Source organism: Nymphalis io, chromosome Z (genome assembly GCF_905147045.1).
Source record: "Nymphalis io chromosome Z, ilAglIoxx1.1, whole genome shotgun sequence".
Classification (NCBI taxonomy): Eukaryota; Metazoa; Arthropoda; class Insecta; order Lepidoptera; family Nymphalidae; genus Nymphalis; species Nymphalis io.
Window position 1 is genome coordinate 6,885,238 of NC_065918.1, and position 14,222 is coordinate 6,899,459.

Consider the following 14,222-nt stretch of genomic DNA (forward strand, 5'->3'; position numbering starts at 1 on the left):
TACTGTCGTCCTGCACATTGATAATCTCGTCGTTGTACATAGTGTAATTTAAAAAAAGGCAAATACGGTCCGGTGATACACAAACTGTAAGTGAGAAGTGAAAAGTGATTCTCTACTCCGATTTTTACCTCAATTCATCAGTAGATGGCATTTGTAGATTTCCTTCCCAACAAATAAAATACTTTTCTTTTAATTGTTGCCTTACAAAATTTTCACTGCTGTGCCATACTACAACTATTTAAATATTATAATTGTAACAATTAAAATATTGTATATTTGTTAATATTTTAGAGTAATTCTTATTTTGTTTATTTTAGGGCCGGCGCATATTTTTCGCAAACGCATTGTAGTGCATTTTCCATAGCTATCACTCTTGGCGCGCACGAGTTGACTTTGCTGTATTTTATTGAGATGTGCGCCTGCCGTTTTTTTTATTTAATTTATGTATTGAATATTCTGTATTTTAATTCGATTTATTAAAAAAAGATTCGGCTATTTACGGTCTTTCTACAAGTTTCAATTGTTTTAGATGTCATATTACTTTGTGTTATATGTAATGTAACCTATTTAATAGAAAGTAGTAAATGTTGTGAATGTATTTTAAGTTAAATTTATACATTAAATTTTATTTTCGACGAAATAATTACAATAACTATGCTGTGTCTATTTTATAATAAACAGAAATTTGAAGCGAAGTTTTCAAATGAATATTATAAAATATGGACTTTACTTAAACATTTAATTAATACCCATAATAAGGTATTGTTTAAACAAGGCTATTAATATTTATCTAAGTACCAAAGATCAAATTTGTAGATCACAGAAAAAAAATCCATATTGTTTTATCTTTACGTTGAGTATATTAAAGTACCTATCATCCTTAGTAACCATATCTTAGCAATTTTTCTCGACTTCCTACGGATAGAATAAGGATTTAATCCTGTACTACTTTTGAATGAGATATAAACATTGACCAGTCGATCTATTTTACTGTGATAAAGCATTATATAACACACCTGCGTTTTTTGTAGATATTTTGGAGAAACACATCATCAGCCAATCATAATCCACTGCTGAACATCTCTCCCAAGTCGCGTCAAAGCTCCTGGTTATCCACCTTCCACATCCAGGTCCCACCACCCTCTTCAGATCATCGGTCAATCTAGCTGGAGGGTGCCCAACACTGCGTTTGCTGATAAGTGGTCTCCACTCCAGCACTCGACTGCTCCTTCGTCGTACATGATCATCACACTGCCACTAACGAAGCTATTCCTACCAAACTGTAGACTTACAAATCTCTGCACATAAGCAATATGACTTATTAAATAAAAATAAGCAATATAACTTAATAAACTTTGTGTTTGTGTGTGTGTTGGCTTTGTGTGTCCTGATAAATTTAAACTAAAATTAAATGGAAATTCTATATTAATCGGATTAAAAGTTTTTACCAACCAAAGACTTGGTTGCCATTGAACTATGAAAATAATGTTTTACATATAATATCGAAATAGCAACTTTTTTCCTAACGCATATGACAATATACATTAAAAAAAATGACTCTTTGTCTGTCTGTTTGTTACGGCTAATTCCCCTAACTTGATTCCGTGGCTTGATCGATTTTGTCAGGTCTGTCACTGACTGATAGCTGATATAATAAGGAGTAACTTCTTTTTATTTTAGAGAAAGGATTAGAGCTCCTAAAAAATTCTTCTTCGAAATCCGCGGATGAAGTCACGGGCGGAAGCATTATTAAGTGAAGTCATTAATGTCAAAGTGTCGAAGGCGGTAAAGGAGTATCCGAGCGTTATAAATTGCCACGTATTTATTATATTTTAGTGAACAAAAAATATTTTCCACGGAATTTAAGGACAAGAAAAAAAAGAAAGATATTTTTATGATTTTTAGTTTTTTATCAACTAGTGTACACTGTCCAGTTCAAAAATGTCTCTTCTTAAACCATTTATCGAATGAAACAAAAATATATTCTGGAATTTCTGAACTACATTACGTTACATTATATAAAAAAATACCTAAAACATACGAATAAAAGTCTTTTAAGATTGCATGCTACTTGCTAGCTTATTTTTAAACGCAACTTTCTATCGATTAAAGACTGGACATGCGCAGACTGTCCTATTTGGTCGAGTTTGCTTTTTTACTCCGGTAGCGCAAAGACGTAATTATTATGCGCTGAGCTTATTAACAGATTCAATTAATTATTTTATTGTGTGTGATTAATAAAACAAGTTTTCTTAAATAAGTATCTCAAACGAAACTGGCGAAAAGAGATTGTTGGATTTGAACGTGAGTATGTTATTTTATTATAATTCTTATAAAAAATAATGTTTATTATAGTATAGTTCTATTTTTATTATTTAAATAATATTTAAATAAAGTTATATTTTAGTTTTAATAATAATTGTGTTTATGCTGGCTAATAGGATAGGCGATTTTCAGACAATGAAGCTTGCGTTTTTTTGTTATGTGCGTAGTGATTTTTTGATACTTAAAACTACTTAGGACAACTTGTTTTTTGCGCACAATATATATTAGACGTCTATATTAGTTTCACCCTTTGTGTGGTTGATTTAGGGTGTTTAGAATATTCGCTATTTTTTAATAAGAGACGTTACGTAAGTTGCTCGCGCATATTTCATGACAATCCTGTTTCACCCGCTTTAAGCATTACTGCCCCGCCCCAGTGGATCGTAGCATAATGTTCTCAATAAATACTGGACTTGTAAATTTTGAACTTAGCAAGTTCATACAGACAAACAAATTCTTCAGTTTTATATAGTAGTATGAATTACGCCTAAATATTCGTAATTTCAAAACATCCGAAAGAGTTTCAGGCTTAGCACAGATAAAGGTTTTTAAACGAAATTATTTCTTAAATACGTTTTAATATGGTGGCTTTACCAATGCCTTTTTCCAACTAAAAAATAACCACATTAATTACCTTTAATAGGATTTGGTGCCTGCGACGTCTTAGTCTCGGGATTTTACTTAGATTTAAAAGTCTCGTGTTCCAAGACTTTCTACCAAGACTCGACCCTTGCTCGTCAACAAAAAAGTATATAATAATTTTGATTAGCTCGCAAGAAAATATTCTTTGTACTCTCAACGTAGATTTCTAAATACGGAGAAAAAACCAAATCAAATAGATTCTTTATGTATTTATATAGATTAGTATAAATATTACTTACTAAGTTTCTATTGTAAATATAAAATGTTACTATCAAAAAAATAATTTAGCATTTTGAGAATAAAGAGTAGCGAACTGCTTATATTGTGCGAATTACTTTGTGTTGTGTTAAAATAAATGTTAACTATTAATGAAATAGTAATTTTGTTGATAGATCTAATAAAAAATATTTTTATAATATTTATATAGAAAAGTCACGACGTCCCGGGACCCTAACAAATATATCATTATTAAATACTTTTTAATTTAAATTATTAAGTGTATGCTAACGCGAACTGAAATATAGATCTTGTGAATATTTATGATTCAATTTGCTACTTTATGGTGTTCGATATAATTATTATTATGATGTAAGCAAGGTTTGTAGATATCTGACAAAAACTAATCAAAACGTTCGATCATTGTTGTAAAGTTGTATTTGAAGCAGTTTAGTTTTTTTCATGGTGAATTTTATAAATCGTAGTTAATTGATAGTTTTAGTTTCATTACTCAATAAAATAATAACTTCTTATAATAAAAAATAAGTTTAATTGTGGAAATAAGTTGGTAATGTAAAAAATAGGTTTTTTGTTACCTTGATACTCTTTTGTGATTTTACAGAATTTTCATCGAGAAATATTTAATATATTATGTCGCTACCAGCAAATCAATACGAATCTATTCGCTTAAATCTAGGTCAGCCCAGAATATAATATGAAGCCTGGATATTTCGTTCATCGATTTTATCCGTATGTAGCTCAAGAGTTCAAGAGGCAGATATGAACAAATTATTATAACAGCCTTTTTTAAATATTTATGATGTACTATTAATAAAGATAGGATATATTTACCTTTGTGAACTTCCATTTCAGTTGAGCAGGCAAAATTTCTGATAGATTGTCGTTCGATACGATAAATAAAGTCCATTTTCGTAAGACTGCCAAAAAAAGGACTTTACCTTTCAGCTGCTGCTTTTGGGCATGATCAAATTAATGCTGCCTTTGCTCGACTCAAGTAAAAGTTTTTTGGTCCATAAATCAAAATGTATTTTAATTGATTACTAAATCTTCACACATAATTTAGTTTACCGTGAAATTTTATAAATGCGGTCTAATTATTTTTTAACAGGGTTTCATAGATAGTTTCTTTAAGTCTCTTAATTCTATCGTTGTTCACGAGGTTCTATTTCCTCGCCGAGGCCGAGTAAAGTAAGTAAGAGTAAGGTGCAAAAAAATTCTTTAAAAAGAGTTTTAAAGTTAGTTTGTTTATTTCTTTGTTACGCTATCACGTCTTAATTACTCAAACGATTATCAGGAAATTTTGTGTATACGTTATCAGAGGTACAGATAGGGCAGGGTGCTTAGCACCTCTCCCTCCCGTTTGCTACACGAGGGGAAGCAGCTGACGGAAACCAGTATTAAATAAAAAGTAGCATTTATATTTGTTCCCTAGTCACTTCCATAACAAGTTAAATTGTAATGTAACCGATTGTACAATCGTTTAGGTTGATTAAGATGTAGAAGCTTACGAGTGTATAACTACGTATTTATTATAACATCACAGCTGTAGCAAAATCATTACCAAAAGTTTAAGAGTTTATTCTGTTTTATTTTTATTTAATCTTTTTTAAAACAACATGTTACCATATAGCACATTCAAAAAATTGCAATTTCAACATGACGTACATATTTCCATGTTAATATGTTATGTTTATGATACGTAGGAAGGCTGCGTGGGTTTCGACGTTAAATGTCACTGTAAATATAGAATGCACATCCTTTGTTCGATGGAAAATGGAACGCCCTGCCCTTTCGCGAGCGACCACATCCAGATTTTAAATAAATCAATACAGCTGTCCGCGTCTAGTACTAATATATATCTAAACTGTATGATACAGATGTAAAGTTAAGCTTCGTTGCAATGATTGGAATATAATATAAAAATATTTCGATTGAAATAATTTATATGTTCTGAGACAAAAAAGTCTATTTATATCATTTAGAAATAAAAATTATTTTTTAGATATTTATTGAATGATGATATATATATATATATGTATATAATATCGATATTCAAATTATCAGATTATATTTAACTTCAATGATCGCCAGCTATCTAGTTTAGTAGAAAAAAGGTATCCGCAGTAGCCACCGTCGCCTTAATACTTATTAGTAAAAAAATGAAATTTAAAGAACGTAAAGATATTATTTACTTTGATATAAATTTTTTGGATAACTCAACCACTAGTTTTAGATTTCGATTTTTTTTTAATTTATATAATCTGGTGCTTTGTTCATGTAACAAACTATAATTACAGATTCCACAGCAACTTGTACATATACATATATACATACATAACTTGTATATATTTACGAATCATATTCCACAAAATAAAACATCTTATTTTAATTAATCAGTAACAAATTCAACGCCATATTTACATCTACATCGGTTATTACACGAAACAATTCAAAATTCAGTAACTGGGTGACTATTGGAATTCATAAAAGTAGGCAGGGAACGAAAATACGAGATTTACATTAAAATAAAGTACAGTCGTAGTGCTACTTTTGCTAATTATGTAACTATTCAAAATTATATAAACAATGTATGCTCTTTACGCATAAAAAACAAAATAAAAACGCACGTAATAAAAAAAAATGACATGGAAAAAATAATACACATACCGATATCTGTAAAGAATCAGATAAATTAGAAAAAAAAGAAAGAAGAAAGAAGAAGATAAATTCAATTATTGATGTAATTGCACCTTATCTTGCAACAATATCTAAAAATTGTGTTTAACGTGGTATATTTCCTGACCTGATGAAACATAGCAAATCCAATTTTAAAATCTGGTAATTCTTCAGACGCCATAACGTTAGGCCAACCTCAATACTTTCAAAATATTTGAAAAAAAAATAATTAATTGCTTCATAGAAAAGAATTTCGATTCATGAGGGGTAACTCTCGACGGTGATTCTCGATAAGTGACGCAGGTATCGAGCTTATTAAGAATATTTATGAATCGTGGGAGGAGTCGCAGGATGCCTTAGGGAATTTCTATAACTCTTTTAAGGCCTTTCATTGTTTTCAACATGAACCTCTGGTCAGTCAATTAAATCATAATGGAATTAGAGAATGTGCGCTGGAACTTTTGACTTCTCATCTTAACAATTGAATTCAGAAGGTCGGCGTTAATGTGAATAGATCTCCTGTGGTCTCAGTTGGTATGGGTATGGGTCCCTCAAGGGTTAATTGTCCGACCTTTTCTAATGACCTGTCCTTTTTTGTATTGAATAAACATGATATAGTATTTTTTGCTGGCGATACCTCTATAGTTTTTAAAATGAAAAGAAGACAAGTATAGTATGACAATACTTGCTATGGAAACTCAAAAAATAAAGATTATATTAGCGAAATAAAAAAATCTGAAATGTTACGATTAACTAGTTTGTACACATCATTCTATATTTCATTGCACGTTCGCTGCAAGAGTGGACGCGTAGCGCGCTCTAACCGCACATTCGCTTATTATTATTATTATTACGAACTGCCACGGTAAGAGCGGTCTGTACACACCTTTATTATTTTTTGTGTGTATAATCCTTAATTTTTGAGATAGTGATCTAATAAAAATGTATGTTTAGACCGAATTTTTTTGATATAGATATCGATCGAATGTGTTAGATAGATTTTTTTGATAATGATTTAGGTACAAATTTTTAAAACAAAAGTACTAAATAGTATTAACCAGGTACTAATGCTGGTAGTATTTTAAAGGTGATCTGTCACGTTATACAGTCATTCTGATGTTCGTCAAAATCTTCGTGTCTTTTTTGTTATAACTTGTCAGAAAATATAGGGTAGCGTTTAACTAATTAATAAATAATTATTTATCAACTCAGCTTTCACTAAGTTTAAGTCAAGACGTAAATAGGTTGCTGTTTGAAATTTCTCCTTTAATTATATAATTAAAAAAAACGTTAAAAATTTTACAAATTATTGACAAACGAATTATATAATTCGTTAAAAATTTTATAAATTATTGAAAAAATAAATTATATAATTCGTTTGTCAATAATTTGTAAAATTTTTAACGTTTTGCGCTATCTTTAACTATCCTTTAATATAAATGAAAAATAAAATAAATAAATCTATATACTTATAATAAAATTGTAACAGCCAATGTCTGTACATTATCGATAATGAAAAAAAAAACAACTAATATTAAAGCAACAGACGAGTCTTTATTAAAGCAACAGAAGCCAAAACAATAGTTTTTAGAGTTTTTGGCTGTCTGTCTGTCTGTATATTTGTACCCACATCACGCAAAAACTACTGCAAAGAATTGAATGAAATTTTCACCGATGCTAGAGGTGTAACTTAAAATATAGGCATTTTATCACAAGAAAGTTAAGTTTAATATTATTATTTATTATTATTATATATTATTATAATTTGTCTTTCTGTGTAGTTGTTATTCAAAAAAATTATAGGTGCTGCTGTTTATCATATTAAAGGTTTATATCTATCAATTACAACTAATCTTATACAATAATAATAAAAAAATACTTAGTTTTTTTTCATCGAAAGCAGGAGTTGATAAAAAATGGAGCCATAGAACCAAATAGAAGAAAATAGAATAGAAGGACACAAAAATTGTAAAACAATGTATATTTGATTTAGGTATAATCATTACAAAACTGGTGACAGATTTTTGATGTTAAGTAAGCAATTGTAATCTTCTGAATAAAAAATAATGTTTGTATGTTTGTCCACTATTCTTCCGAAGCCATTGATCCGATTGCGATCAAACTTGGTAAGTTGTTCTACTTAAAGCCCAGGAAGGTTCCTAGTTCAATAAACAAGAATGTTTCTTTCATATTAGTTCGTCCTTCAGTATAAAAGTTCTAGGTGGACTATTATTCTAACAGCGCCTGAAATCAGGACAGGTTATTAGTATTAAATAATAATATTATTGACTCGGAAAAAAGGAATTCGACTGTCATAAGCCAGCTTTTTTTACTCTTATTGTTGGCATATTTTGCTTTAGTAATAATTTTAACGTATGTAAATTGTTATAATATTTAGTATAATATATAATATTAGCATTTGTGTGTAGTGTTTTTGTAGTTTAAGGATTGCGTTTTATAATGACGATAGTTGGGATATTCATACCCACACAGAGTTTTGCCAACTGCATTGCTCGCATGTTAAAAACATAACAAATTTCAAATGTTACATATTTTAATATGATTTAGGTAGCAAAACCTAATGACTTGAACTAAGCACATTAATTATAATATATTTTTGATATAGTACATAGTATTAATAGTTGGTATAATATTATTCAAATAATTTACGATTATATTTGTAGACTATGATTCTAGTTGGCTCTTAGATGTTTATATTAATTTAACTAAAATTTGAATCTTATACATTTTCCACAACGATAATATATTTGTAGAATAAACAAAACAAATAATACATTTGCCAATATTGTCGAAATAATTCATATTAACTCACTAGGAGGACTCTATACTTAGACAATAACGACACACTCAAACTGTTCACATGCAGTTCGCTCAATAGAAAGACAAGATCTTTATGTTAATTTAAATTTTATATGAGATATACGTCGTTTTATCACTGGGTCATCTCGGGTCGTCTTAACTTAAGATTGCGGGTTCAAACTAGGGCAAGCGTTACTGAATTTTCATGTGCTAAATTTGTGTTTATTCATCTCGTACTCGGCGGAAACGACACGACAAATATAGATGCATACGTAGGATGATTTTCTGTCACGTGTGTATCCACCACTAGCAATTGGAGTATTTTGATAGAGGAGAGCTTTAAATTTTATCCTAGAGGCCTTTACCCAGCAGAGGGGCATTAACAAGTCACTGCTTTACTAAAGTAATAAAGAGCCATGTAGAGTAAAGTTATATATGTGCACTTTTTTATTGAATAAACTGTACTGTACTCTATAAATATCATGTGACGTATATTGAAATATACTTCTAGTTAAACGGCCAGCATTATGTAAAAAATAAAAATGTACATGTCATTACAATTTATGATTACTATTTCTAGCAAGACTGACGCGCTAGATTCTTACAATATTGCTGCATTACTCGTCGTATCAAAATATAAATTAATATTGTATAAATTAATATCCGAGTAAGAGACTACGTTTATTGTCTAAGATTATAAAACACTTTTAACGGAATCCAAAATCTAAGCAGTCATTCAGGCTGTTAATAGAAACAGTCTGGTCAAGGCTAAGCTTACAATAGATATTAAGTACCTTTTTTATCTTAAATATATTCCTTTATATGTCATTAATATATATTTTAGTATAACTTTTGGAAGTGTTATGATGGGTTATGAAAGATGGCTGGCCGCCATGAGTTACACCAGACTAAGATGGAAACGCTATATCAACGACAAGGCTCTGACTATTACAGATAACATTTTTGTAAGTGATAAAAAATTATCTACGTCTCTGTCTGTTGTATTTATTTACGTCAAGCTGATTGTTCATGGCAGCAGTATGATCAAATATTTATTTTTGTACCTTTTTATATATTTTTTTCAAAATAACGATACGCCTTAATAGTATTTGAATTGTAATAAAAGTATTTTTACACAACTAAATGTTTAATTTTAAACCGGTTACAAATCAATGGGTTCATATATTCTATTTAAATTCAATTACGATGAATTACGATTTATCTTTATGTGCCGAGCTAAACACTAATTACTCAAAGTGACTCAAAGTAATGGTACATTGACCGAGTTAATCACTTCTTAAAATCAAAATGTATTTAGTTCAAGTTTCTCGAGATTATCTCATTCAGGTATAAATAAGATTAATGCTATCTTACTAAAAGAGGAATTTAAGTTATACTTGAAAGTCTCAACAACAAACAAAATAATGTAACGTTATCGTAAACTAAGATAACACGAGGTGCTTTTAAAACGTGCTCTTAATTTAACACCTGTCGGAGATAGATGGTCCTAGATTTCAGCTTTTATCGATTCACTGAAAGGTCGGACATGCGCAACTAGATTGCCTTGCATGAAAGGCAGTCTAGCTACGCCTGGAAATCTAGGCACTCTGGATTCTGCATTCAGGCTCAAGTGACGTATAGTGTGAATTTAAGGTTTTGATAATTATCAAGTGCAGTTTGTACTAAAGGTGAATAATTAATTTTATTTAGTTTTGATTGTTGCTTTAAAATATAATACGTGGGTAATGCATGTCTGTCTTGTAATAGTTTTAATTATTTTTTATTATTTCGCTTACTTTTTGCTTTTGTTTTAGAATATGTTCCTGTTTTATTAGATGAAAGTAATAACGAAAATATCATATAGTCCGCATTAATCGCCATTTAAATTAAATTAAATTAATTTATTTGTTGATTTGATAATATTTAACCATCTTTACATTAAGTGAAATGTCGATCATTTTAAACCCTATAATAATAATTACATTAAAAAAAATAATTACAACATTTAAAAATAATGGTTATGTTATTAAAATTTTTTATCGTCTTCGAGGACAATTCTAGGATCGGGATTAACTGCGCAGTTGCAATACCCGGACGGGAGGGGGAGTTGCATTTACCTTGTAATAGCTATGCGCATGTACATTTCGTCATCGATTACATTAGACATTTTTTATCAACTTTAATCATTTTGATTTCAGGTCAGAATGATCAACAACGACGATTATAAGAACAAGATGTCTATGGGCGCTGGATTTTATTCTTCGCGGCGTAGCCCTCCTCCAGATAGCAACATCCTCTGCGAAAATTTGGTACGTACAATTATTGTTTTTGTTATTTGGTTAGAAATAATAGTAACTTATATATCCATGCTTTTTGTAGGTTGCTAAGTTGACGGATAGAAGTGACGAACCGTCGCAATCTCAACCGAGGCAAGTCATTCCGGCACGCCCGGAAATAGACACTTCTTCATCCGGTAAGGATCTAGTTATACAAATACTTGCAGTTCTAATAAAAATGTCAGGTATTAAATGAAGTTTTTAACATTGGTTTCAGATCAACTATCGGATTCTGATAATTTGGAGATCGCTGATGAGGAGAGTGACTGTAAGTCTCTTGTATGTTGTACATTATGTGAAAAATAATTGTATTTAATGTTAATCCCTTATTTATTTTTTATTGTTTAGGGTCCTCAGGGCCTCCTTCTCCGATGCCAGTGAAGGTACCTCGCGCGTTCGAAAAAAGCGATGACCTGTACGAAAAGCAACCGGACGCTGAAAAAGATAAGGAGGTAATGTAATAAATTTACGTTACAATGTATATTTTTTTATTAAATAAAATAAAATAAAAATAATTGTACTTTTACAGGCTGAAGATTGGTCGTGGGAAGCCGAAAACGTCCAACCGGAAGGCCTACCTATACCGAAAACGGAAAATACATACCAACCTTAAGCTTGCCGTTGGAGCCCGGATCCTCTTCTTCTTTGATCATCCGAATCTTGACATCTAATATATATATTTGATAAATGTATATTTGAATTAAATTTCAAATATACATTTTTATGTGTGTAGTAGGATATTAATCATAAATGTTTATCTATGTTTTTGAATATCTTAATGTACTAGTGGCTTCTGCGACATTGTTATATGATAATTGTTGTAGTTATTCTTAATTGCATAATTATTGTTTATATTAACATTTTATTAACAGATTTTTTCTCGAAATATTAAACAAAGTTTGAAATTGATTCAATTTATAATTGTTTATATTATAATTGTTATATTGTATCTTTAATAATATGAAACACTATAACAACGACGTATACTTTGTTCATACGATTGTAACTTTGTGTAATTATTTGTTATAATTTTAAGAATCATATACTCGTATGTATAAAATATATAATTTATAATGCTCTCATGCTATTTATAGGATAACTTTTGACAATTTTAGTCAACAAATGATAATATTAGTAGATTTTTCGTCCATTGATATCTCTGTAAATATAACATAAAAAGCAACCTGATAATTTCATTATCATCAGGTTATCAGGATTTAAGGGTCGGCAAAAAGGATCAATTTCATTCTAAAAATTTCAAAATACTGTCTCACTAACCCCGTAGCGACAACGCTGCAGGATTACTTGATGAATGAAACTTGGATCAAGTTGCTTTTAAAGATATCTTTATATTTGAGTTTGTAGCTTCTATTTGTAATTTGCTAAAAATTATATATAATTTGGTTAAGTATAGTAAGTAGTTTCGTTATCGGAGGATTGTTAAAGAATGGAATAATACAAGGTTTTGATAACGTGGTTCGTATAGGTCTACGAATGCAACGATTCGGTACTTAATTGTGTATAAAAATTTAAAAACATTACTTAATTTAGAGAACTGCGATTGTAAGTGTGCTCTATTGGGACTTATGATATTTCAGTTAAATATTACATAAAAATAATCAACATCGCAGAACTTATAGCTGCAATGTAATTTAAAGAAGAAAATTAGGAAAACGCAAAATGATTAAATGACTAAAAATACGTTTCGATTAAAATTAAAATAGTCCAAAAATAATTGAGTTAGGGAGCAGATTGGAATATACGAATAGTGTAAGTTATTAAGTTAACTAACTAGCGATAAGTTAAAATCAAAAAAGTTTATATTTGGATTGTATTTCTAAAATCTATTATTATTACTGGTGAAAGAGTTTTCTCGATCCCCTTTAGATTAGTTACTTACTCTTGCGGTTACATTTTCTAAACCTGCTGACCTTCCACGTGTCATGTAACTAAATCTCAGAGAGTGTTTTCCTACTACAATCTAAAAGCATCTTCACGTCTTTGAGATCTTCAGGTATATGCTTCGATTACTTATTATGTTATATTTTCGTTTATTTAAAAAAAATATATTTGAAAATTATATAATTATATGTAATTACTTTTATTTTAAAACTTAGTCTGTAATTGACGTAATGTCTGTAATTGATGTGTTAAGATATCAATATTTCCTGGCTGGTATTTGTTCCATTGGCTGATCGCACAGTAAGATAAACTCTCTCATATCTACCTATTCGATGTTGGTCCTTAGACAGAATTCACAATATATTACTTGAGACGACTATAATTTAAGAAGTTATATGAAAGAGTTACGCAAGAAAAACAAAAGACTTGTATAAATATGTTACTTATATATATATGTACCTATGTACATTTTTAAATATTTTATATTATTATTGGGAAGAAATATTTTAAGGTATTTTGATTTATTAATTATATATGTGTGTGTGCGATATTTATATGGTTTAAGCAAACGAGTACTTCACACATATATATATCTTGTTTTACATAACTATTTGTGATTTATTCTTAATCTTGTACTTAAAAATATAATGAAATGGCGCAATGGCGATTGTCAATGTAGGTTTTAATAAATGTATTAAATGTCAAATTGTTTCAATTACTACCAATTTATAATATTATAACAATATTATTATAAGTTAGAAACGTATCCTACCACTACCATCTAAGACGTCTCGTGCCAATAAAAGAGATCAGGGGCCAATTCTATAAACAAATTGCATCTTGGCCCCTAAGAGGAAGGTCCTACAGTGTTTTTGATTTTCAATTTATATTGACTGAAACTGAACTAAAGATGAAGTACTCTGTTATTAATAATAACTCATTTTAATATATTTCTAATGATTTTATATAACACTTATATAAAATAAAAATTAACTGAAATCAGTAATTAATTTCAGTAATTCTTTATGTGTACACGACCTCTTTAGAAAACTCAAAGTTTTCTTTTTTTTTTTTTATAGAATAGGAAGGTGGACGAGCATATGGGCCACTTGATGGTAAGTGGTCACCAAACGCCCTTAGACATTGGCATTGTAAGAAATGTCAACCATCGCTTATAGTCAATGCGTCACCACCCTTGGGACCTAAGATTTTATGTCCCTTGTGCCTGTTATTACACTGGCTCACTCACCCTTCAAACCGGAACACAACAATATCAAGTATTGC

The 14,222-nt window shown here is 29.8% G+C and overlaps 1 protein-coding gene across 2 annotated transcripts; it reads left to right on the forward strand.

Annotated features, from left to right (window-relative positions):
- The first annotated feature begins 2,169 nt into the window (after positions 1-2,169).
- On the forward strand, positions 2,170-11,830 carry LOC126780422 (uncharacterized). 2 transcript variants are annotated; one of them, XM_050504904.1, is made up of 6 exons: positions 2,170-2,304; positions 10,899-11,009; positions 11,080-11,173; positions 11,254-11,304; positions 11,385-11,488; positions 11,566-11,830. In XM_050504904.1, the coding sequence occupies exons 2-6, from the start codon at positions 10,905-10,907 to the stop codon at positions 11,647-11,649; spliced, it is 438 nt and encodes a 145-aa protein (XP_050360861.1). In that variant the 5' UTR covers positions 2,170-2,304; positions 10,899-10,904; the 3' UTR covers positions 11,650-11,830. The 2 variants fall into 2 exon arrangements, with proteins under 2 accessions (XP_050360861.1, XP_050360860.1); XM_050504903.1 differs by lacking the exon at positions 2,170-2,304 and adding an exon at positions 10,317-10,388.
- Positions 11,831-14,222: the final 2,392 nt, after the last annotated feature.